At 43.2% G+C, this 26,946-nt stretch overlaps 3 protein-coding genes across 8 annotated transcripts; all 3 read left to right on the plus strand.

Moving 5' to 3' along the window:
* The first annotated feature begins 3,999 nt into the window (after window positions 1–3,999).
* LOC125588380 lies at window positions 4,000–5,250 on the plus strand. The gene has a single exon (XM_048759697.1). The coding sequence runs from the start codon at window positions 4,000–4,002 to the stop codon at window positions 5,248–5,250; it is 1,251 nt and encodes a 416-aa protein (XP_048615654.1).
* Window positions 5,251–11,196: 5,946 nt separating this feature from the next.
* Window positions 11,197–14,600, plus strand: LOC106411233 (probable serine/threonine-protein kinase At1g54610). The gene is made up of 8 exons (XM_013851949.3): window positions 11,197–12,023; window positions 12,097–12,381; window positions 12,473–12,790; window positions 12,866–13,093; window positions 13,175–13,275; window positions 13,373–13,487; window positions 13,691–14,113; window positions 14,185–14,600. Exons 1-8 carry the CDS (start codon window positions 11,637–11,639, stop codon window positions 14,401–14,403), a joined length of 2,076 nt encoding a protein of 691 aa, XP_013707403.2. The 5' UTR covers window positions 11,197–11,636; the 3' UTR covers window positions 14,404–14,600.
* Window positions 14,601–23,630: 9,030 nt separating this feature from the next.
* Window positions 23,631–26,831, plus strand: LOC106410825 (protein SPA1-RELATED 4-like). 6 transcript variants are annotated; one of them, XR_007325004.1, is made up of 8 exons: window positions 23,631–24,496; window positions 24,571–24,728; window positions 24,793–25,642; window positions 25,709–25,855; window positions 25,971–26,152; window positions 26,245–26,282; window positions 26,369–26,428; window positions 26,528–26,831. XR_007325004.1 is itself a non-coding variant. In XM_048760681.1 (7 exons), the coding sequence occupies exons 1-7, from the start codon at window positions 23,903–23,905 to the stop codon at window positions 26,714–26,716; spliced, it is 2,310 nt and encodes a 769-aa protein (XP_048616638.1). In that variant the 5' UTR covers window positions 23,633–23,902; the 3' UTR covers window positions 26,717–26,831. The 6 variants fall into 6 exon arrangements, 2 of the variants coding, with proteins under 2 accessions (XP_048616639.1, XP_048616638.1); XR_007325005.1 differs by having other exon boundaries at window positions 25,971–26,138; XM_048760681.1 differs by having other exon boundaries at window positions 23,633–24,496; window positions 25,971–26,282.
* The last annotated feature ends 115 nt before the right edge of the window (window positions 26,832–26,946 follow it).

Here is a 26,946-nt window from a genome sequence, read left to right on the forward strand (position 1 = left end):
AACAGTTGGCGCCCACCGTGGGGCCTACTAGCAAAGTAACGTCGGAACTATGGTCATTGGCAATGACAGTTCTTCGTCAGGCGAGGAGCGCGAAGCTCTGGAGGCGACACCGGCTCCAGAGGTGACACCTACGCCTACACCAGTAACTCCACTTCCCCATCCTGCAACCATGGAAACTATCCTGGCACGCCTCGCCTACAAGAAGCGGCGCAGAAGGTGGCAGTTGACCAAATAACGGCGATAGCAAAGATCCTTGCTCCTCTCGCTGCAAACGCCGAAGCTTCGACGGTGCAGTATCGTCGACACCTGTTTGCCACAGAACGAACCACCGACCTGGTACCTACGCGGGATGACGATAACCAAAGCGCCGATAACAACACCAATGCGCACACCGCAAGCGAACTAGCCGCGTTAAAACAGTCGGTCCTCGATATCAATTCTAAGATCCACCAGGTGACAACATCCGCGCCCCAAATCGAGCATGTACTCGCAGAATCTCTTCGCACACCCTTCACGCAAAAGGTTGCCGGCGTGCGGCTACAGAAGATGGAGAAACTCCGTCTTCCAACCTTCAAAGGTCTCTCCGACCCTTCTACTCACGTCACGTCTTTCAACATAGCGATGCAACGCGCAAACCTGACCGCCGAAGACAAAGACGCCGGCTTTTGCCAACTCTTCGTCGAAACCCTAGAAGGCCCAGCCCTTACTTGGTTCACCGGCCTCAGAGAGAACTCCGTCGACTGTTTCCACGACCTCTCAACGGCTTTCCTTAAGAACTATATCATGTTCACCAACCAGGAAGCGACCGTGTCAGATTTGTGGAACCTCACTCACGCCAGCGACCAAATTCTCCGTGACTTCATGGAGAAATTCAAAGCTATAGTCTCGAAGATCGATATTCCCGACCATATCGCCGTCGAATCTTTGATGAACACCTTGCACATCGACTCCACATTCCGCCAGGATCTTTACCGATACCCGACCAAATCTGTCTCCGACGCCATCGCTCGCTCGCACAACTTTATCCGCATGGAAGAAGACACCAGAGCAAAGTTCGCGAAAGAAGCAGCGGCGAGACAGCGATCCTCCCGAACAAACGACCCCCGCCCCGAGCCTCGGCAGCACTCCTCAGGTGGAAATACCACTCAGAAGCGAGGCTACGTTAGCTCAGTCGATGATGAGGAATCTCCAAAGTCGGCGGCTATCGCGCGAGAGAAAGGCTGGAACCACTGGGATCGAGATTCTGCTCCGAAGCAATCAACCCCAACCGAACCAGCGAGTTCAAACTCCGAGGAGCCAAAAAAATGGTGCCTCTACCACAAAAGGGATTCCCATGACACGAATGAATGCAAGGTCCTCATCGGGCAGTTTTTCGACGGGATCACTAATGGGACAATCCAAATGCCCACTTCTCCCACGACGCCGAAAAACACTAAAAGCTGGAGTAAGAACAAGAAGAAGAAGGCACAAAAGTCCCAAAAGAACACGGCCCCGAATGAGGAAAGAGCAAGCCCTGAGCGCGCTCCCATCAACAACGTCGGCCCCGCCAACGATTCGTCAGAAGACAAACACCCGCGTCGCCGGCGACGAGTGGAAGTCATACTCTCTCGCCCTTGCGACTCCTCTGATGACGACGTTCCGACAGCGCAACCAGATCTGCATGGTAAATTGAACAGCAAGGATAAACAGTCTCTCGTTCCCTCGAAAGCAGATAAAGACCTACGCGTTCTATTAAAGCGAAAAAATGCCGCGAACGTAAACACAGGAACAACCGACCTCCGTTCGACCATCTCAAAATGCAGCGCTCGGAGAGTCGGTCAAACTGATGACCTTCGTGACCAGCTCAATTCGAAGGCCGACGACCTGCGAATCCAACTCAACCGTTCGAAAGGATCCGATCTGCGACGACGCCTTGAGTCAAAAAAGAAACAGCCCGCAGAAATTCCTACATTCGAGAACACAACCGACGACTTGAGGAAGCAACTCGAATTAATGCGAGCTACCCGAGCCCCGCACATCAGCGTCATAATGGGCGGATCGCCGCCTTACGGTGACTCGGTTCGAGCCGTCAAAGATTACAAACGTCAAGCAACCACCTCTCACTTTTTCGGCACTAGACACCAAGGGTGTCCACATGCCACATAACGATCCCCTCCTCATCGACCTCGACATCGGCGAATGTCTGGTCGCAAAAGTCCTTATTGATACCGGCAGCTCAGTCGATCTCATATTTCGCGACACACTCGACAAAATGGGAGTTGATTTAAAAGATATGAAGCCTTCCTCTCGCACGCTCACCGGCTTCAACGGAGCCTCGGAGCAAATGATAGGGACAATTCGCCTTCCAGTTTACGCAGGCGGTATAACCCGTACCGTCAAGTTCTCCGTCATCCGTGCCAAAGCGCCCTACAATGCCATACTCGGAACACCGTGGCTGCATTCCATGAAAGCCGTCCCTTCGACTTATCATCAATGCATCAACTTTCCGGGAAAAGATGGTAAAACTCAGACGATTCGGGGCGATCAACAAGCCGCGAGAGAACTACTGATCGCAGCTGTAAAGATGCAGCAGCAAGCTTCCCTTGTCAACTCCGTCAGTAAACCACTCAACAAGATATACCCTCAGAAGGAGGAGGTTCGCGAAGTCGCAATTGATGAATTCGACCCGACGAAAACCATCCGAGTTGGCGTCTACCTGTCCGACGACGTATGTTCACAAATCATCTCTTTTATCAAAGACAACGCCTCGACGTTCGCCTGGAAGACTTCCGACATGAAGGGGATCGACCCCGCAATTACCTCTCATGAACTGCACGTCGATCCAACGTTCAAACCCATCCGACAGAAGCGACGAAAACTCGGTCCAGAACGATCTAAAGCCGTAAACGAAGAAGTCAACAGGCTCCTGGACACTGGTTTTATAACCGAAGTCCGATACCCCGAATGGTTGGCTAACCCGGTTGTCATCAAAAAGAAAAACGGCAAATGGCGCATATGCGTCGACTTCACGGACCTCAACAAAGCGTGCCCAAAGGACAGTTACCCACTCCCTCATATCGATCGTCTCTTCGAATCAACTGCCGGTAACGAACTCCTAACCTTCATGGACGCTTTCTCGGGATACAACCAGATCTTGATGCATCCCGACGATCGCGAGAAGACGGCATTCATCACCGACAGAGGGACCTACTGCTACAAGGTGATGCCCTTCGGACTAAAAAATGCCGGCGCGACTTATCAGCGACTCGTCAATCGAATGTTTGCCGATCAGCTAGGCAACACCATGGAAGTGTACATCGACGACATGTTAGTCAAATCGCTCAAGGCCGACGATCACTTAAACAACTTACGCGACTGCTTCAAGATCTTGAATGACTACGGGATGAAGCTCAACCCGGCCAAGTGTACCTTCGGTGTCACTTCGGGAGAATTCCTCGGCTACATCGTCACTCAACGAGGAATCGAGGCTAACCCCAAGCAGATCTCGGCGATCCTCGATCTTCCAAGCCCGAAGAACAGCCGCGAAGTACAGCGACTAACCGGAAGGATAGCAGCTCTCAACTGGTTCATCTCGCGATCAACCGATAAGTGTCTCCCCTTCTACGAGCTACTAAGGGGCAACAAGAGGTTCGTCTGGGACGAGAAATGCGAAGAGGCGTTCAATCAGCTAAAGCATTACCTCACAACCCCCCCAGTACTATCAAAGCCAGAGGCCGGCGACACATTGTCTCTCTACATAGCCGTCACATCCTCCGCTGTCAGCAGCGTGCTCATTCGAGAAGATAGGGGAGAACAGAAACCAATCTTTTACACAAGTAAAAGAATGACAGAGCCGGAGACGAGATACCCAACACTCGAAAAATGGCCTTAGCAGTCGTTACCTCGGCCAGGAAATTGAGACCCTACTTTCAGTCGCACACGATCGAAGTGCTCTCCAACCAACCGCTCCGAACGGTTATGCAGAATACCAACCAGTCAGGACGATTGACTAAATGGGCGATGGAGCTGAGCGAACACGACATCGTGTACAGGAATCGCACAGCACCAAAGTCACAGGTTCTTGCAGACTTCCTGATCGAATTAACACCAGAGTTGGAGCAAGACCTCATCCTACCAAGTTTGAACTGGATCCTCCACGTTGACGGTTCATCCACGAGTAAAGGGTCGGGGGCAGGAGTGCAACTGCAATCACCAACAGGAGAACTCATCCGGCAGTCATTCGGTTTTGGTTTTCCGGCGTCAAACAACGAGCCTGAGTACGAGTCCCTCATCGCAGGGCTCCGTCTCGCCAAGGCAGTAAAGGCCAAAAGGGTCAGTGCTTACTGCGACTCTCAACTTGTTGTCAGCCAGTACCTCGGCGACTACGACGTCCGTAACGAAAGGATGGACGCCTACCTAAAACTCGTCCAAGACCTCACGCGAGACTTCGAGTTTTTCGAACTCACGAAGGTTCCTCGCGGAGAAAATGTCTGTGCCGACGCCCTCGCTGCTCTAGGAAGCAAGCTACACGATCAAGTCAAGAGGACAATCTCAATCCATAAAATCGAGAAACCGAGCATCGACACTAGGGCGGAACAGACCGCAATCGCAGCAGCGATTAGCGAAGCAATGGACATCGACGAAGCGGAACCTCCTTCGCAGGACGATCAGCCAACAGATTGGCGCAAGGAACTCATCAATTACCTCACTGAAGGTTCATTGCCCACCGAGAAGTGGGACGCGCGGCGACTGAAGCGACGTAGTGTACACTACGTTGTCATGGACGGGGAACTACACCGATGGACCGCGACGAAGGTGCTACTCAAATGTATCTCCGGCGAAGAAACGAGATTAGTCATTGCCGAAACACATGAAGGAGCAGCAGGCAATCACTCGGGGGGACGAGCTCTTGCATTAAAAGTGAAGAATCTGGGATTCTACTGGCCAACCATGAACGCCGACTACGAAAAATACGTGCGCAAGTGCGACAAATGCCAGCGTCATGCTCCCACCTTACACAGCCCAACGCAGTTCCTTCATACCCTGACTGCTCCATACCCATTCATGCGATGGGGAATGGACATCATTGGTCCAATGCCGGCATCTCGCCAAAAGAAGTTCATCCTGGTTCTCACAGACTACTTCACCAAGTGGGTCGAAGCCGAAGCCTATGCCAACATCACCGACAAGGAGGTGCAAAATTTCGTCTGGAAGAACATAATCTGCCGACACGGGCTCCCATACGAGATCATAACAGACAACGGTTCGTAATTCATCTCGCATCATTTAAAGGGATTCTGCGACAGATGGCGAATTCGACTCAACATGTCGACCCCGAGAAACCCGCAGAGTAACGGCCAAGCTGAGTCGACGAACAAGACCATCATCGACGGTCTGAAGAAACGACTCGACTTAAAGAAGGGTTGCTGGGCGGATGAACTAGATGGTGTCCTGTGGTCCCACAGAACAACTCCTCGCGGAGCGACGAAGGCCACGCCCTTCTCAATGGCCTACGGCGTCGAGGCAATGGCTCCCGCAGAAGTCAATGTGACGAGTCTGCGCCGATCACGAATGCCGCAAAATGTCGAACTCAACCGTGACATGCTGCTCGACGCACTCGACGACATCGAAGAAAAGCGCGACCAAGCACTGCTCCGTATCCAAAATTACCAGCATCAAATCGAGAGCTACTACAACCAGAAGGTTAAGTCGCGTCCCCTCGAAATGGGCAATCTTGTTTTAAGAAAGGTCTTCGAAAATACTAAGGAGTGGAAAGCCGGCAAGCTCGGAGCCAACTGGGAAGGACCGTACAAGATCGTCGAAGTCATCAAACCAGGAGTATACCGCTTCGAGACTTCAACGGGCGAAGCAGTACCGAGAGCTTGGAACTCCAAACATCTCCGCCTCTTCCATCCTTAATCAAGACAAATGCCTCACCGGGTAAATGCGCCACTAAGGCCACTTTTACTCGGTCTTGTTTGAAAAAAAAAAAAAAAAAAAAAAAACCGAGTAAATGCGCCTTCAAAAGCCACTTTTACTCACAATCTAAGAACTACGAATGGCTTGATTCCCACGAAGGGATACGTAGGCAGCCCAAAGAAAAAGGGGGTCCAGCCGAAATAAAAAAAAAAAACCTCCTCCCCGAGGAGTCGATCTCCAAAGAAGACGACCACTTAAGCGATGCCGACACCCCACTTTGGATATGTCTCGATCAGACACGTATTTATGGGAATCGACCGTGTTGCGATTTAAACCAGCACGGCCGAGACAATGACTTCAACCCACCCTGTAATTTACTAAAGTAATGTTTGGCCCACCGAACGCTTGGAAATTACGCTAGGGTCGATTTGGAACCATCAACGTCGATCATCATATAACAAAACTCAAATGACGAACGATCGCGAGTCAAAGAAATCGACCGAGACAACGTCATAACGAACCCAAAACTACAATGATTCGATATCTCGAATACTGTTATACCAAACAAATAGTCACTTCAAATCTTGACAAAACATGCATTTGATAGACGAGTACAAATAAAAAAAAATAAAGATGATACGATTCGAAGAGTTATAACGGAAGAACAACAAAGTAAAAGCCTCGAAAGGCTAAGTCCAAAAGAAAACAACAAACAAGGAAAACTAAGCTTCCCGATCACTCTCGCGATCATTAAGGGCGGAAAGCTCCGAAGCCCTGACGCTCGATTCGCGGGCAGTCGGAGAAACTTGCGCCGCGGCATCCCCCGACACCTCGCCAGTGTTTTCCTCGCCATCCCGACGAGACTCTTCTGGAGGCAGCGAATCGCGACCCTCGACTGAAGTGTCCGAAAGCATGAGGACAGGAACATCATTTCCATCGACCCGGGCTCCTCGACCAGGCACCCCTTCCTCAAGAACGGTCAAAGGGTTTTCGATAGGAAGCATCGGGTCCTCGCGCCTTTCTCCGACCGGAAAAGTACACGAGACATGCAGATTCGCCGCGGCCTCCGGGTCAATTAAACCATCGTTGGAACCATACGGATCGAGACCCGCCAGAATCCGAGCATCCACAAACTGAGACTCCAACACGAGAGGAGAGAGTATAAAATCGCTTTCAGGGATCTCGCCAATCTTCAGCTGCTCAGCCTCTTGTTCGTACTTCCTCTCGTAATCGACGAACATATCGATAGAGGCTTGCGGTATATCGTTCCCGGCTCCTTTCAAGGCCTCGAGGCACTTCCTAGTCCCGAAGGCTTGGCTGTAAAGTAACCGAGCCTCATCGTAAGGACCCCGGCGCTCCTCTCGAGAACGAATCCTGGCGAAGCAACGATTAGCCTTGGCGGTCATCTCTGCCTTAACCCTCCCCCTTTCTCTCGTCACCTCCAAGATTCTGGAGTCTCTCAGATGTTTCATCTCTCGCTCGTGCGTGGCAGCGAGCAAAGCCTTCTCGCTCTCGAGATCAGCGTTCTTCTGTTCAAGCTCGCGGATGGTTCTTCGAGACGACTCCAGCGCGGCTTTAAACTCATCGCGCCGAGCAACGGTGCGAGCCATCACCCCATCGAGCTTCTGCAGATTGGCCCTTGACTCATTCAGTCGACGAGCGGAAACCTTTTCCTTCTCAGCAAATTCTTTCTTGGCCAGCTCGAGCTCCCCCAAGGCTCCCTTAAGCGCCGTGTCATATTTATCGATTACGACATTCATCGTGCTATCACCCTGAACACGCGACACAATGGAAATCGTGAGAGGTTACGAGTCAAGGAAATAAAAAAAAAAAAGAGAGACCAAGCCGTTTACCAGCAGTTTGGCCCTTGCAGCTTCTTCGTATTCACCCCCGAAGATAAGGCCCTACACGGCAGGAAGAGGTTTCGCCCTCCCCCTCAGTTGACAGAGAAACTCCCCACATTTCTCTGGAACGTACGCTAAGGGAGCCGGTCCCTCATAATGGAAGTCGACCTTATCGGGAAAATTGAAACCGGGAGCCCTCCTTAGGATAGCCGAGCCACGGGAAGAAGTACCGATCTGGACGGCCCCCCCTCCGACGGGAGCTGGAGTTCTCTCGCGAGGAGACGTCAGGACAGGAGACCGCCTCTCATCATCATCTTCGTCGTTTCCCCTCCTTATCAGGAGTGGCGACCCTTCGCTATTTTCCTCGGAATCACCCGAGCAGGCGGCGTTAAGAGAAGTCTCGCATTCCTCTCCTTCGCTTACTCCCTCCTCGTCATTCCGTCCCTCCAAGGCTTCAGCCCCAGAACCCCCCTCTTCGGGCTGAATTCCTTCTCCTCGAGCATCCTCTTCCTCTTGCTCGATCTGCTCGTCAGCATCTTCCAACTGCTCACCGGTGGACTTCTTCTTTGTCCTTTTCTTCTTGCTCTTCTTCTGGAGCTCACTGGAAGGAGGGACATCACCTGTCTCCTCAATACTCCTCCCGGCTCCCGAACCATTGCCTCTTTTTCTTTTCTTGCCCTTCCCCGCGCTTCTGGCATCAGAAGGGAAAACCTCGTCAGAACGAGGAACCGCCGTCGAGGGCCCTTCCCCGCCAGCCAGCCCCAGCTGGGCCGCTATTATTGCGCTCAAATCAGGAAGAGTGCCCATCTTCTTCGCCTCGGTGATTTGTTTTTGGATGTCCCTCGGGAAAATGTCCAGTCGCTTAGCACGAATGGGAAGAACGGTCGGAAGGTCGGATCTCCACTCTCCTGAAAACATAAGGTAAAAGGATCAGGACTCGACAGAAAAAGAAATTTGCGACTAGAAGAGCACTGTCTAGAAGTGCGAGAGAACATACTTCGAGCGATTCGATCCTTAAGCTCACGGATCTTTTCGACGGAGATCTCAGACCAACGATAGACTCGGAGAAGAGCGACGGCGCGAACACTCCTCAAGAAATCTTCGGGATAAGCTGGGGAGGTAGGATGGCCAACTGCATACAAAGCAAAAAAAAAAAACGGTGGGTTAGAATCGACAAATCTCGTACGGTTCGCGACAGAGTATTCTACCGCAAGAACGGTTCCAAAGAACTCAGTAATCATCTTGGGGAGGCTCCTCGAAGGCCGAGCTGTCAGACTTAAGGAAGAAGTAGGAGCGCTGCCAATTCTGCGTCTTATTCGGATGACCGGCACACACATTGCAGTTCGGTCGCATCTTCACCGAGTAAGTGCCATCTTTCATGTCGGTTATCGAGGTCATCTCCTCGAACGACCTAACGCTCATCGGCATGTCAATCTGCTCCGCCAAAACCGACAAAGTGACCGCTAGATGCAGCGAACCATTCAGCAGCTGACTGATCGCGAGATCTCGACGTCTGACGTATGCTGTGATCAGTCGCGGGATGGGGAACCAGCAACGAGTGTCTTCCTGAAAATATGACTCATACACCGTCTGGTACCCCAACGGAGGAGACCAGGGTCTCTGCGCTTCCGTAGGCACAAGGAAGGTCACGCCTACGGCACCCGCGGCCCGAAATACCCTCTTCACGCTTCCAAGAGTCGACTTTGTCTCCTCTACGCCTTCCCAGTCCTGGCCGGCCAAGAAGGCATGACGCAATAAATCGGGATGGAGTTGAGAAAGCTCTTCGAAAATCCCATCGGGGTAAAAAGTGGTCGGGAAGAACTCGGCCTCAGAATCGTCGTCCTCCGAGAGACCAACCTCCGCAGGTCGAGCCCTCAGAGTGATCGAGTCAACGGGCATTGCCCCGCTCTGCCCGTCTCTCGAACATTCCATTGCATCCCTCGCAACGACGTTCTGACATCCTTCTCTCGCGAGTCTCGCAGCATCCGCAACAAGAAGCCGATGAGAGCGGGATAGATTCGCCGTATCCATCATCGCCGCGCGATGAATCGCCTCTGGGTCACCGACACGACCCCCGCCGGGATTCCTAGTCGGATTCGACGTCACTGCGACTGCCTTTCCCTTCGGTTGCTTCGATAGCCTCTGACCCGACGACATTGCAGAACGGAACGGCGAAGGATGTTTCGAATGAATCTAACAACGCTTAGAGAGATAAAGGATAGAGAGAGAAAGTACCTTTGATCGCAGAGAAAAACTTGAAGAAATGAAGGGGGGTCTGCGTATTTATAAGGAAAAGAGAGAGGGGGGGAACTCGAGGTGACATCATTAGGTCTATTCGGGCCTAAACGGGCCTCGAAATCCGCCCTAGAAACCCAGCGGACCCTCGCGACGTTTCGACTTCTCGGTTCATTTAAAAAAATGGGGGGGAATCCGAGGCGTCGTCATTAAGTCTAAACAGGCCTAAATGGGCCTTGAAACTCTCCCAAATCTCCAGCGAACCCTCGCGACGAACCCTTCCTGCGACACGACGACTAAAAGAAGAGACAAAAGCCTCTACTGCTCGTGTTTGAGAGAACAACGCAATGCAACTCATCGACCAACCGTTCCAACCTTCCGACAGGCTTCCTATTCCCTCAAACCTCCAAACCTTAGAATCCATCACGAGCTGGAAAGCACTCTGCTCACTAATGGACTAGACTACTCAGCACCAAGCTCGATCTCAAAAGCAACTAAGGACATGGAGGAATGGAAAAGGAGACAAGAGGAGGAACATACGATGACCAGATCACCCCCCATTAGCAACACCCGAGCCAAATGGAAAGCGCCCCCTCCCCAATGGATCAAATGTAATACAGATGGTGCCTGGAGAAAGGACCATCACCGCAGTGGGGTTGGCTGGATCGCTCGCAACAACAGCGGACAAATGCTTTGGGCAGGGGCAAAAAATCTCCAGAGAATGAATTCACCTATAGAGACAGAAGCAGAAGGTATAAAATGGGCAATGCAATCTTTGTGTAGCCTTGGATATAAGCAGGTGATCTTTGAAACCAATTCACAAATTCTTGCAAGAATGGTCGTTGGAAAGGAGAGTACATGGCGAAAGCTGAAGCCGATCTTGCAAGAAATACAACACATTCTCTCTGGAAATCCTGGTCTCAGAGTGACTTTCTACCCTAAAGAAGGTAATAAGGCAGCTGATAGAGTAGCGAAAGAAGCTTTTTCTTTAGAGAATCATGTTCGTAAGTTGTATTATATCTTGTCAATTTGGTTAAAATCTGTTTGTGAGGCTGATATACCTGTTGTAAACATGAACTCAGTTGGAGAATAAAAGTAATAGTTGAGTCTAAAAAAAAAAATAAAAAAAAGAAAAAACTCACCCACTACTCATAAATATACGGTGAAAATCTTTATTACCCGAATATTATTATTTATCTATTTAAAAATTCTCCTTTTTTCCAATTTTTGTAAAACTTGTAATTCACCTTCTGCTTCAACACACATGTGTCTCTCGAAATCTCTCCGCCCCCTAGATCCCATTCCTCTCTCAAGCAGCCTCTGTTAAGCCCTTTTGATTTCTCTCTCTCTCTCTCTGTTTAAGAATTTTCCTGCAAAGTTCTCAACTTTACATTTGCTTCCTCTGTTTTAGTACTTGCTTTACGCAGACAAGTTCATAGCTGTTGAGAATCTTCAATTCCCTACACGAATCATAAGTTCCTGAAACCGTCGTATTGATCACTTTTTTTGCAAAGTACGGATTAAAAATCACTTTTTTTTTTCCTTTCTGGGTTATACTCAATAGTTTCTAGGGTTCCTTTAATTTCAGACTTTTGTTAGGTTATTTCATGTGGGGCCACTTGTTTAGTTTCAAAGCAATTTCTTATTTAGATTGAGCAAATGGGTTGTGTTTGGTGTAAGCCTTCTGCTATAGAAGACAGCAAAGACAGCCCAAGAGACAAGTCTTCTTCTGAGAACAGAGTTGTTTCAAGACCCGTTACTTGTTCTTCCAGAAGAGAAGAGCCTCTTAGGAGGACAAAGGAACAGCCTGATGTTGTTAGTGTTAGACCGAATGTTTCGCGTGGGGAGAGCTTGAGTGGTAGAAGGGAGAAGAAGAAGACAGAGAATGTTGCTGCTTCCAACTTCCCAATGGGTATCACCATAGCTAAAGGAGTCGAAGGAGAGTATGTAGCTGCAGGCTGGCCTCCATGGTTGGCTTCTGTTGCCGGAGAAGCTATCAAAGGATGGGTCCCGCGCCGTGCTGACTCTTTCGAGAAGCTGGACAAAGTAACTCTTCTTTCTTATGTTGGCATGTTTCCCAAATATAGAAAGATCTCTCTAATGCCATTGGTTTATGCAGATTGGGCAGGGTACTTATAGTAATGTGTACAGAGCTAGAGACCTGGATCAGAAGAAGATTGTGGCTTTGAAGAAAGTTAGGTTTGATAATCTAGAGCCGGAAAGCGTGCGTTTTATGGCGAGAGAGATCCAGATACTGCGCCGCCTTGATCACCCCAACATCATTAAGCTAGAAGGCTTAGTTACATCAAGAATGTCTTGCAGCTTATACCTTGTTTTCGAGTACATGGAGCATGATCTATCTGGACTAGCCTCGCATCCCGCAGTTAAATTTTCTGAATCGCAGGTACCTTTTGATGTTTGTTTTCAACTCCTTCAGGACTGTGTGAGCGGATTCAGTTCTCTGAGTCTTACCTTTCCTTTGTTCTTGTGTGCAGGTTAAATGTTACTTGCAGCAACTGTTACGCGGACTAGACCATTGTCACAGCCGTGGTGTACTTCATAGGGACATTAAAGGCTCGAACCTTCTAATAGATAACAGTGGAGTTTTAAAGATTGCTGACTTTGGCTTAGCTAGCTTCTTTGATCCGAATCAGACTCAGCCTTTGACTAGCCGTGTGGTGACTCTTTGGTACCGTCCACCTGAGCTTTTGCTCGGAGCAACACGCTATGGAGCAGCGGTTGATTTGTGGAGCACAGGTTGTATTCTTGCTGAACTGTACGCAGGCAAGCCTATCATGCCTGGTAGAACCGAGGTAATATTTTACTGTCTTTAGTTTGAATCTCTGCTCTGAGTTCATTGAGACTAGTTTTGCTTATGGTGTTAACAGGTGGAACAGCTGCACAAGATTTTCAAGCTGTGCGGCTCGCCTTCAGAAAACTATTGGGTGAAATCTAGGTTGCCTCATGCGACGATCTTCAAGCCTACGCAGCCCTATAAACGCATAGTTGATGAAACATTCAAGGAGTTTCCTCAGCCAGCTTTAGCCCTTCTTGAAACTCTGCTTTCAGTAAATCCTGACGATCGTGGGACTGCCAACTCAGCTCTCCAAAGCGAGGTAATCACACTTCTCAGACAGTAAATACTCTCTGTTCTTAATGTTTTTGTAACCTCAAATTTATGATTCTTTTGTTTTCAGTTCTTTTCCGCTAGACCTCTGCCATGTGATCCTTCAAGCTTGCCTAAATATCCTCCCAGCAAAGAGCTCGACGCGAGGATGCGGGATGAAGAAATTAGAAGGTCTGACATCAATCTTTTATATGCAAACTATAATGCTAGATCACTAGTAGTGCACTTAAAAAAGAGCTTGAATCTGTCTTGCTCTCTGTGTGTGTAGACAAGCTGGAGGAAACAAGTGTGACCAAAGACACCAAGAAAGGAGAGGAGGAACCAAGGACTCTCGAGCCATCCCTGCCCCTGACGCCAATGCAGAGCTGGTTGCATCTATGCAGGTAAAATAATCCGATAAAACAGATTTAGACCAATTTAGATCGATTTAGACCAATTTAGAGGCGGTTTAAACTGATTTGAATCGCTTAAATTAGATTTTAAGAAAATTGTTTCGCCTAAACCGAATTTTAGAACATTGATAAAACTTCTCATCTCTTTTGATGTTAAAGCTTCTTTTGCTTACTCTCTCTCCCTTTACTTGCAGAAGAGGCAGAGCCAGGCTAATAATAGAAGCAGAAGCGAGAAGTTTAATCCACATCCTGAAGAAGTTGCTTCTGGTTTCCCGATCGATCCACCAAGAACATCATCTCAAGCATTTGAACCGAACAGAGAATCTCAGGGCAACATTATTGTTCCTCACAAGAGAGCTTCACATTCAGGTCCTCTTACGCGTAGATCTGCTTCCGCAAAGGGGGGTAGAAGGAACTACCAAGATCCCTCTCAGAAAGTTTCATCCATAGCTGCTGCTGATTACTCGGCAATGCCCGGTTTTGTTGCAACAAGAACAAGCGAATCGCAGCAAGAGACTTGCAGAGGAATGAGTCGGCTTCCAGGTTCATTCAAGGAAACCTCTGAAGAAGCAAACCAAGAAGAGAATGGTAGAAGAAACAAGCAAGACTCGGTTCTTGTAAGTGCTGCTTTCTATTTGTAGTAGCTACCAATAGTGAGAGACCAACTTGTCTTGTTTTGTGGTTGCAGTTGGGTTATGGATCAAAAGGGCACAAGATTCATTACTCAGGACCTTTGGTGGTTCCATCAGGAAACATGGATCAGGTGCTAAAAGACCATGATCGACATATCCAAGAAGCTGTGAGAAGAGCAAGAATCGATAAGGCTCGTGTTAGAAAACATCAAGCTGAAGAAGCATCGAGCCAACAAGTGTCAACCAATCATCCCTCATCTCTGTCTAGCCGTTGACCATCTCAGAGGCTAAAGTATATGATCAAAAAAAAGAAACTCATTTGCTTGAAACTTCTTAACACGCGGCGTATTTTTTTTGAAAAAAACACACGGCGTATTCTGAGTGAAAAATAATGTAATTTTTATTGATTCAAGATCATAGAATCAAGTCTTGTCACGTTTTGACTTCATGTAATATCATATTATCTTAGCGACGTGTAGAAACGGGCTAATTTATAAATTTAAATCTAGAAGAACAAAATCAATAAAAATTATCTATGCAATTAAAATAGAAGTCATGATTTCTGTTATGTTTGATTTTTTAATTTGGATTATTTTTAAAATTTTTTATTAAAACTAATAACACATATAATCTTTGAATTACTTTAATCATAATGTTTTTTGATATTTTTTATTTTAAAAAATATGTTTCAAAACATTTTATCAAAATCTTAATTTTCAAAAACTAAATGTAAATATTTACACTAATTTCTTAGTTGGTTTTGAAATATTATTATACATTAATATATTCACTTATTGCTTATAAAATGAAAAATAAAATTATATCATATTTTTATCTATTATATAATCATAATCAATCGTGTTAAATTTTTTTTATTATATTGAGCTAAATATGGTAAATTATAATAAATTTATATAAACTTTATTTTCATAATTATAAATACATACGTTCAAAAATATAATATGTTGTTAAGACGGATTAATATTAGCAAACTATATAATACATGTATAAAAATTAACATGTATTTCACTAAAGCTAATAATTTAAAATATTTGTAACTACTTTAATCATAATATCTTTTCATTTAAAAAAAATAATAAAGAAATATGGTCTCTTCTTGTTCACCTGACCGTTTCATTTTATTCGAGAGAAATACAGCGTCTATCTCGGTTGCTGACACACATCTTGTAGCTTCTTGCAAGCGTGCATCCTTGACTATAGTCAGGCTTTCTTTGTATTTGGGTTTTGGCCATGTGGATGGAAACCTTTAGAAGATTTGTTTCCAACTTATTAGGCAGGACTATCTATTTTAGAGTTGAACTTATCAACTTACGAGAGGGTTAAGTAACTGTATTTTTCATTCTTTATTCGGTAGTTTTTAGTTCAATTAATAAAAGTGAAAAATGTGTTTTTTTCCTTATTCCTTCGAGGTCAAGACGTTGGAACACGAGTTTACAATCTCGCAACGATGTACAAAGTTCAAGCAACTAGACATGGACATTTTACTCAGGACCTGTAAACCCAATCCGAAACAGATCCGAAAAATTTTGACCCGATCCGAAACCGACCCGATCTTTTTATCCTATTGGCTCTTATTGTGAAGGATCCGCAGATTTCGGACCCGACCGATCCGAATCCGAAACCCGAATGGGGTACCTGAAAACCCAAAACTTCTAATATATATTAGGTATATATGATTGTTTCAGTTTATTTTTGATATAATGAGTATTTTTTTAAGTTTCAAACTTTAGTTTTTGGGTATGTTTTGGGTTTCGGATAAAAAATTAGATTTTCAAAAATATAATTCGGATAGTCAGATAAAATTTTGGATATTTTTCATGTTCTTTGAATCAAATTATCATATTTTTTTAGTATTTAAATATTTTCAAGTATTTTCTATGTGTTTTAGATATTTTTTGGGGTTGGACCCGACATAATCTGTACCGAATCCGCAACGATCAAACCCGAACTTGATCCGAATACCCAAATGCCCACGCCTACAAGCAACCAGCTATTATAGTTGGGAGGGGCGAGCAGGACTCCTCCTTAATGATTCAAACGTCACAAGTTTTTTTGTCTTACAAATCCACAAACAATATACTATTGATTGATCATTTCAAGATTAATATTAGTAGTGAAAAATAAAATTAAACTAATTTAAAATGGAAACTAAATTAAAATTTGTTACATGTGTGTTCAGCTCAAGCGATGGCTTGCTGATGTATGAAGACATGACCGGTTTTGAATGTATGTTTATGAATATTAACTCTTAAAAATTTTAAAATACTAAGCTTGTTATAAAAGAGATGCTGTGTAACCTTATTATTACTCATGACCGACCAGAGGTCTATATTTATACAAGTATTAAATCGTCTTATTTAGACCGTCATAGGAGAAAAAGAAATCTTATTCCTAATATGAATAGGAAATAGTACTTATCCTAAATACATATAGAAAATGATAAACATCAAATATAGATAAATGTAAACTCTCATTTGCCTAAGTCATTAGCGAATGGGCCAGACGGTTTGGGCCTGATATGGGTCGATCACCACTTGGTTTATAACACTCCCCCTTGATCGACACATCCGGTTCAGGGCTTGTAACATGCTTAATGTTGCCTCATTAAAACCTTTCCAGGAAAACCTAGTGGGACAAAACGATAGATAAGGAAAAAGAGTACAACACATGAACTCCCCCTGACTTGTACCCCCGTGTATGTTCTTCAAGTTAGCGCATGGAAAATTTGATAGTTTAGCTTCATGGGTGCCAAGTCTTGAACTGGTCCTTTAATTGGCACGTCCCAAACTGATAGATAAATTTCATGGACGTGTGGTTGGTGTAGACATGGTGAAGAAGTCGGCTGACATATCATATGACTGAACTTGTAGTCCTTTGAGCTTCTTGAACGTTGATGTAGGAATAGCTCTTGCCGAATTGTAACTTGAGTTATCTTGTAACTCTCATATCTTCTGGAACTTCATTAAGACATGGTCAAGACGTGCATCCTTGCAGCTGACCACTCTATGTCCTGGTCGGACGGATGGCACTCGACCAGTACTCGATGGGCCTCTAATCTGCGATCAAACTTTACTCGCAAGTCCTCTCATGTCCCACGGATCCTCTAGTCACATGGCTTTGCCATACCGTGGACACTTTAATATATATTGAGTCATCAACCCAAACACATACGAATCACTTGGCTTCTCACGGACATGCCTTCGTCCATTCGGACATACATCACCCGTATGTGCTAATGGCTTATCCATTATAGCCGATCTTTCTTCATTGGTCGATCCATGTTGAGTTATAGACCTTGTCTATATTTGTCCATACCCCATGAGTGTCTAAGGTCATATCATTAATAATCATTGCTGCAATGAGTTTTATAATCTCATCAAACTATGGATCTGCAGTCAAATACACTCAAGGACCTTTATACATGGTTATCGATTTTTCTTGCCTTCAGCAATGCCATATCCATTTGACCTCGACCAGACATACTTCTGGTCACTCTCTTGGACCATTATGGTTTCCTTTTATCCACTGATATAAACATAATGGCTTGTGCTTACATTGCAGTTCCATACTATAATCTTATTACTTGAAAAACATCGCAGTCCACACTTTCTTTGATGGCATCTCATGACCTACTTGCAGTGCTGATTTATTATAAACACAGGGATTTATTTTATAAGAATATATGGACTGATTTGGATTGTTCTTTATTGAACTCCTTCACTAAGTTTTACTTAGTCTTATCATATTCAATGCAGCTGCTTTTGCTTTAGTCCATGAACAGCTTAGAAACAATGATGTTCTTTGAGAACTTCTTTTCTCATCTTTCTGGTACCTTTATTTTCTTTATCCAGTGATCAATATACTGCTTACTACATCATTATTTCTTTTGTTTCCAGACTTCATCAATTTCGAGTTTGTGTAGTAGCATCCACCACATAGGAGCATATTTCCTTATAATATGTTCCTTTGGTCTCTATGAGTATCCTTGTGTAACAAGTCATTCTTTGAATGCTGTAAGTAGTAATGTGACCGACCTCTTGACTACTTGGTCACGTTCCACATCTCACGATTTTCTTTCCCTCACAAGACCCATTTATCCACTGGTCTATATCATCAGATGGCGTTTCTATATATTTGGCCAATACGCCCATCTCTTCTTTAAACTCTTTAAACCTCACTTTTCTTTTAATCTGATCTTTATTCTTTATGAGTACTCTTACGTGGGTTCATGATCCTCGCTTTATATCTTTAAACTCAAGTGCTACTTTCTTTTATGAGCTCTCTTATATGTAAATACATCATTGGTGTTAACACTCTTATGTAGTTCCATAGTGTTCCAGACATGATCTAATAGATTTGAGATCTTATTATCCAGGACCTTTACTACCTTGCAGTTTGGCGTCCCAAACTACATGGTTTGGTGCCTTAGATGTTTAGCTGGCCAGCCTTATCTCTCTATCTGGACTGGTTTCCTTTGAACTCGGATTTGTATCATTCTATGCACCTTTCATTTCTTTCCGAGGTTTCTTATCTTTTGGAACTTATTGGTCTATCTTGTATAGACATTGTAGCAACTTGATTCTGTCTCTTACGACATCAAATTCGTGGTGCTAAGCTGGTATGACTTAGTCATTCTTTTCTTTTCGGGTCAATGTGTCTGGCATCTAGTTCTGCTAGCTTTTGTATCATTTGATCACATTCTTTGGACGTCTTAAATCATATTTTCTAGTCCGAGGATCTTGCCAAGACAATGATGGTAAATACCATTCTATTTCTCTTATTCTCTTTTACCAGCTTATTTCTTTCTCCCCCTGATGTTGGATAGTCGGATTCATCAGTCATGCGATCCGTGTACCTGGCCATAATTTGATCACCCATATTTGGCACAAGGTCTCTTAAAAAACGTGGGAGAAAGACATGTTCCTATCCAACATATATTCCCAATCTTTTTCTCATCCTCTTCTGAGGTTCCATCCTAGACGGCACATATGTATGTGGTGGTTTATTCAAAATCTCTTAGGATGGTATATGTCTGGTTTATGACCCGTATTCATTCTGAGATGGGATTATCTATGCTCACTTATATGGCCTGATGCATATTAACCTTACACATGTAAATCCTTGTGTCCCCAAGCATTAGGTAGTGGCCTTTGTAGTATAAAGAATTCGGCCAAGTCTTACTATGGTCATAGACCATGTCACACGGATTTGTAGTATGTTCATGGATCACAGTTTGTCCTCACTCCCCCTCATGGACATACTATAATCACGTGGTACTTGGGACAATAGAGCCTAATGAGTTTCCCTTGTGTACATGTTACACAACGTGAGATTTTATGGGATAACTCTTTGTGCCTTTTGCAATATGTGCATCAATTTTTAAAGACATGGATGGCTAATCCAGTCATGCCATAAAGTGTATAAAATTTCGTGGGTATACAGGTTACCATGGCTTTTGCCTTTATCATACTGATCATTGGCATAGTCTAGATCAGTAGAGTATGTAGATATAGTCTTGACCACTTTCTTATAAGGCCTTAGGCGATTTTCTTATAATCTGAAAGGAACTTTTGTTTCCTTTGCCCATTGGTTCAATGTGGAAACCATTCTTGCTCAAGTCTTTATAACTCAATGGGTCTTTTATTGGGTGGATAAATTTGTGCCCCTTTAGGCAATGTCATGGTCTATAATAGACTGACTATCCTTTTATTAAGTTTTCATTGTCATTTATCAATCAAGAAATCATCAAACAAATCAAACATGATAACTAAAAACAACTCTTATTATTGCTACAAAATTGTAAATGACAAGCAAATCAAAGCAAAACATAAAACATAAAATCAGAATATCGAAATGTCGTTTCTTTAGTCAATGTATAAGCCGGCCTCACAATCCATATATTTCCACACGGCTTCCTTGGATTCCTCCTTATCATTTTTAGCCTCATTGGCTTCAGGAGGTCTCATCTCACTGTTTCGTTGCTCAATGTATCTTTTCTGAAGTTTTTCAAATCTGCTAATGGTATCTATAACTTTCTGCTCTCTTTGCTCAGTTGCCAATAGGCATGACAATAGGTCATTATAGGTGGTGAAACCCTTAGCCTTATGTGATAACAACATATCCTTTGGATGGAATGTGGAATAGGTTTTATATAGTAAATCCTCATTTGTTACCACTTCACCACATAGTTCAAGACTATAGGCGATTTTCATCAGAGCAGAATTATATTCGTCCACGGATTCAAAATCCTGGAACCTGAGAATCTTCCATTCATTCATGGCTTTTCGCCATAATGCCATTGAGTATCTGGAATTTAGTTTTGTCCAAAGGTCACAAGGATCCTCAATATTTAAGTACTGATCTCTCAGATCCTCAGTGAGATGATAGCGCATAATTGTTATGGCTCTATGCTTTTCACTTTCAATTGCATTATTGCCATCAATGATACATTTCCCGAGTCCTCTAGACTTCAGGGCAACTGAAGTGTTCATTACCCATTCTAGATAATTATCTCCAGAGAGATTTAGGGCAGCATAATCTGAAGGCTCAAATTTCGACATCTGAAACATATTATTAATCAGTTCAAGATGCAACCGAGTCAATAAAATCAATGCATACGGTTTCACAAGTCTCTCGACCAAACAATTAACTACTCGGCCATGGTGCGAGAAAAACAAGTATGCGAGGTCTATATGATGTTTTAGGCCACACAACCTTATAAAATTGTGATGCAACAACCCTAGAGGTCGGATTTTATATCTGAATGCAATCAAAGCATCAATCATAACAACAATCATATTCAGGCCGATTTTTAATAAATGTGAGACCAAGTCAATAATTCTTATGTTTTACTTTTCTTAAAACATTTAGTATGATCAAGCAATCAGAATAATAATGCAAGTTTCATCAGATCATATTAGGGTTTCAAGGCCCATTTTTTCGGTTTGATTTTATCAATATCAAACTTTAGAAAAGAATTAAATCAGATCAATCAGTCAATTTTAGCAATTTTCTAGCAATCCAAACAGTAAAAGGAAATTTTTCCAGCAAGTAGAAAATGAAATTTCAAGAAAAAGGTAATTTTCTACTTTTAGCAAAAAGGAATTTCACAATTCTGGACAGATTATGGTTTTAATCAAAACTAGCAATTTTCCTAATCAGTTCATTCGATATTCAAACAATTAATCACAATATGGAAACTTGTTTATCAATTGATTTATGCAAAAAGGAAAATTAGGGTTTTCAGTAATTTAACAATTTTAAGACCAAATTCGATTCTAAACAGTTCTATTTACTCAAACAATCATCAAAGATAATTCAAGGTTTTAATCTAGCAACCTAAACCTCAGATACATCAAAATAATTCAATCAATCAAAACAGTCGGATCTATTTAGGATTTTGATATTTCAGATTTTCAAAACATCATAAAAGAAACGAATCATATAATTTAGATTTAGGGTTTCAATGCCCTTACTGATCAATCAATGTTCTAGCAACCCTAACAGCCATTGATCTATCAACTTAACAGGAAAACAATCTAACCAAAACTTAGTTCCATATGTTAGGGTTTCTATTATCCTAGATTAGGGTTCTTCAAATTTTAATGGTTCAGATTTTTATCAATCAACCAAATTCAGTGTAGGTTCTTTTAAGTTTCAAGTTTTACCTTTAGAAACTTATGGAGTGTAAATTTTGACCACCAAAGAGAGAAAGAGGCCGCGAGCTGATCGCTCTTCGAGTCGGGTCGCGGACGTGCTGCTTGCTTGGTCGGATCACGAACAGGGAAGAAGAAGAACGTCTGGTTTACTTGATCACGTCTAGAAAGAGCTAACTTCAAGAGAGAGAGAGCTCGGATTTGGGTTAGTAAAACGATTAGGGTTCGAAAGCAAATCGGCGACGCGTACTGTAGCAGAGTGTGACAGCGCGTCAGTGATCAGATCGATAAGCGGTTTGCAGCGTCTGATTCGTCTCGGCGAGAGCTTCAATTTGATATATTGCTCGTCGTTTGGGTCCTCACGGTTTGGGAGAACGATCTCTTTGAAGTTCCGCCGGAATTAGGGTTTTGTGATATTCGGCTGAGTTTAAGGAATTTCGTGGGAGCTTAGAGTTAGAGGCTATCGTGCTGATAACGTGTTATAAAAGAGATGATGTGCAGGCTTATTATTACTCATGACCAGAGGTCTATATTTATACAAGTATTAGACCGTCTTATTTAGACCATCAGAAGAGAAAATGAAATCATATTCCTAATACGAATAGAAAATAGTATTTATCCTAAATACATATAGAAAAATATAAACATCAAGTATAGATAAATGTAAACTCTCATTCACCTAAATCATTAACGAATGGATCGGATGGATAGCTGATGGGTCGGACGGTTTGGACCTGATATGGGTGGATCACCACTTGGTTTATAACAAAGCTAATGTTTTATTTTGCCATGTATTGAAAAGATAATTTCGTAATATATGATAGATACAAAAAAAATACACGTGCCGTGTTTGTGGTTTTGTTTTTTTTCTTCTACCAATGTAGACTTGTCTCAATCCATTCCATGGAAATGGAAACTCCCTCTGGTCATTAAATGCTCCCACCAATACATTCTCTTCCATTCACCAAATCAATAATACAAACAATATTGTTTTCTTGTTATTCAAATCGCAGTACCTTTATTTCTTTTTGTTAGGTCTTCAACCATTTTGTTAGGTCTTCAATCATGTTGTTATTTTTCTCATTCTCATTTTATATATCTTCTTTTGGATTTTTATATTCGTTATATGCTTATTTGTTTTTATTCAAGTATATGTACATCAGATGCCCTTTTACAAAAAGAAGAAGTATTATATGTACATCAGTACTTGTAACATGCTTAGATTCATGAAATAGGCTTACAGAAAGGATGAAAGAAGTCAAGACTACAAAAGTCAAATGTGCTTGTGTTCAATTTTTATTTTTTACCAAATACTTATTTTGACTGATCAATTTTTTAAAGGTAAATTACACCCAATAGACACAAAATAAAATAAAATTCACTAACTAACTAAAAACATCTATTCTCTCTTACTTTCTCTTCCTATTTCTCTCTACTCTCTCTCTCTCTAAAAATCTAATTTCACTTTTTTTGGCTACTTAGCAAATAAGCCATTTTTTAAACACACCACTGATATATTTTTTTTTTTCAAAAAGTATAAAAATAGTGGTATTGTGTAGGATAACAAAGAGTAATAGTTCATTTTGAAAAAATATTCACAAATTATAGGCAGTTTTTGCAATCCCCCACAAAAGTATTATCATTATTGACCCTATACTTTCACTTATTTACATAATGGAGCGAAAACAATTACAAAAAAAAAAGGTTTAGCCTTTACGTTGTGTAGTTTCCTAGGTCGTCGTTTCACCACGTTGCTTGCGTGGAAAGAGAAGGAAGAAGAGATTCCAAATCAATAAAAACCCTCACTATGAAGTAAAAACTCGTAGGCCCAAAAAACAACCGATCTGTGCTTTGCTTGGGGGATGTGTGGTTCCAGTTTCTCGGTGCCTCTTAAACCCCAAACTACTTCTTCTTCTTATCTTCTTCCTCCTCTCCTTTATTGCTTAGTGGTCGAGAACCTTCCTCTGTGTTTGTCTCTTTATGTCATCAAAGGTTGCATTTTTATATCTGGGTTTGGTCTTTTCTGTCTAAAGGGTCCTTTAAAAATCATTTCTTTCTTCCTAAATCTCTTTTGCTTAAGACATGAAGTATTGGTAGTATGGAGGGTTCTTCAGAATCTAACTCCAGAGGATTAAACACCTCTGGTGTTTCAGAGTTCTTACCAGCTGAGAGAGATCGTTCTAAGTCCTTCTTGTCTCACATTGGTTATGTTAGAAGCTTACTTGGTTCACACAAAGAAGATACCCTGAGAGCTGATGATATTGTGAGAGCTTTGAAATGCGAAGACGTTAGCCTGCGTCAGTGGTTAGACAACCCAGAACGATCGGTGGATGCGTTCGAGTGTTTTCATGTTTTCAGACAAATCGTTGAGATTGTGAATGCAGCTCACTCTCAAGGCGTTGTTGTTCACAATGTTAGGCCGTCTTGTTTCGTTATGTCTTCCTTCAACCGCGTTTCGTTTATCGAGTCCGCTTCTTGTTCGGATTCCGGGTCTGATGAGGAAAGGCCAAAGGAAACAATGAAGAAGTCTCAAGAGGTTGGTGGCTCGAGCAAAGAAGAAGAGTTTCAACCGTTTCCTATGAAAGAGATCTTGGCTATGGAGATGAGTTGGTATACAAGTCCTGAAGAAGATACTGGTTGTGCTAATGCTTATGCTTCTGATGTTTACCGTCTTGGTGTTCTTCTCTTTGAGGTTTGTGGAATAATATTTTTTTTTTTTGTTTTCTTGAGAGAACTTATTTGATGAATGTTGAGCCGTTTGTGCAGCTGTTTTGTCCTGTCTCTTCTAGAGAAGAGAAGTCAAGAACTATGTCTAGCTTAAGACATCGTGTTCTTCCGCCTCAGATACTGCTCAACTGGCCTAAAGAAGCTTCCTTCTGCTTGTGGTTACTTCACCCTGAGCCTAGCTATCGACCGTCCATGAGGTGATTGATTCTTTCTTTAATGAGAAATGTTCTTTCTTTATAGAGTCTTCTTGTCTCCTTGCAGTGAGTTGCTGAAAAGCGAGTTTATCAATGAACCTAGAGAGAGTTTGGAAGAGCGTGAAGCTGCGATAGAGCTAAGGGAGAGAATCGAGGAACAGGAGTTACTGCTCGAGTTCTTGTTTCTGATTCAACAAAGAAAGCAAGAAACGGCAGACAAGTTGAAGGATACGGTTTCGCTTCTTTCTTCAGACATTGATCAAGTCTTGAAAAGACAGCTGAGCTTGAAGCAAAAAGGAAACGATGTCTTTTCGTTCTTGGTCTCAAGGAAACGGATCAGACAAGGAGCTGAGGGAGTTGAAGCAGAGGAAAACGAGGACGATGCTCTAGACAGCACGCTTCTTGAAAGCTCTCGGTTGATGATAAACTTCAAGAAACTTGAATCTGTCTTCTTTGCAACAAGATACAGACAAATCAAAGCTTCTGCTTCTGCTTCTAATGACAAACCGTTGGCAAGATACTACTCAGCGTTGAGTAGTGATGGTAAAAGTTCAGTAAGCAACCTGACACAACCGGATTCTAGGCAAGGCGGGTGGATTGATCCATTCCTTGAGGGTTTATGCAAGTACTTGACTTTCAGTAAGCTGAGAGTGAAAGCAGATTTGAAGCAAGGGGACTTGTTGAACTCAGCTAACCTCGTTTGCGCAATTGGGTTTGACCGTGATGGGGAGCTTTTCGCCACGGCTGGTGTCAACAAGAAGATCAAGATATTTGAGTGCGAGTCGATCATAAACGATGGCAGGGACATTCACTACCCTGTGGTGGAACTAGCTAGCCGGTCTAAGCTAAGTGGTATATGTTGGAACAACTACATTAAGAGCCAAATTGCATCAAGTAACTTCGAAGGCGTGGTTCAGGTTAGTTATATTTTATTGAAGTTATGCTCTTTTCATAATATTTATGGCATCAGTACTATTTGTTAGGTGTGGGATGTTGCAAGAGGACAGTTGGTTACAGAGATGAAGGAGCATGAGAAGCGTGTATGGTCCATTGATATATCAACAGCAGATCCAACATTGTTAGCAAGTGGTAGCGATGATGGTTCTGTGAAGCTGTGGAGTATCAATCAGGCAAAACTCTAAAACTAAACCAACATGTACTTAAAAACCGGTTTCTTGGATGTTGCCAGAGTTTGGATTACTTCAAGGGTTGTATCATTGTTGACGGTTGAATTTGTGGTTTCAGGGGGTCAGTATTGGAACAATTAAGACAAAGGCAAATGTATGCTGTGTCCAGTTTCCGTCAGACTCGGGTCGGTCTTTAGCATTTGGTTCAGCAGATCACAGAGTTTACTACTATGATTTAAGGAACCCTAAGCTTCCTCTTTGCACAATGATTGGTCACACAAAGACTGTAAGTTATGTCAGGTTTGTAGATTCATCAACACTTGTGTCATCTTCGACGGATAACACTCTGAAGCTATGGGACTTATCGATGTCTGTTTCTGGTGTTAATGAAGCGCCTGTTCACTCATTCATGGGACACACTAATTTGAAGGTACAAATTCTATTGGAACTCTGCTTCATTTCAACCCCAGCTTTGTTAGATAATAAACACATCTCTGTTCTTGCATTGTGCTTTAGAACTTTGTCGGATTATCGGTCTCTGATGGCTATCTAGCAACAGGCTCGGAGACTAATGAGGTATGTCAACACTCACTTCAATGATAAACTTAAAAATATGATGAACCGGTGATCCCATTGTTGAGTATAAAAGTGACTTGGTTGTGCTTCACTGGACAGGTTTATGTGTACCACAAGGCATTTCCAATGCCGGTTTTGTCATACAAGTTCAAAACTGTAGACCCTGTGTCGGGGCTCGAAGTAGAGGATGCCTCTCAGTTCATATCTTCTGTCTGCTGGCGCGGACAATCTTCCACCTTAGTTGCTGCAAACTCCACTGGAAACATCAAGATTCTGGAGATGGTATGAACCAAATGTGATCCACGGAAAAATAATAGTTTTCAGAGGTTTCTTATTCTTGGTTTGATTGGTATAGGAAACAATTTTGGGAGAGCGAGTAGTAAAAGTGGAAACATGGTTGCTACTGTGTATTTGTGTATAGAAGCATCTTTCTATATGTATAGTATACTTATTATAAACCCTAATTAAACCAGTAAGTAACTTGACATACAAGGAATCCTTAAATCTCTTTAACCTGT

This window comes from Brassica napus, chromosome C6, assembly GCF_020379485.1.
Source record: "Brassica napus cultivar Da-Ae chromosome C6, Da-Ae, whole genome shotgun sequence".
NCBI classification, from domain to species: Eukaryota; Viridiplantae; Streptophyta; class Magnoliopsida; order Brassicales; family Brassicaceae; genus Brassica; species Brassica napus.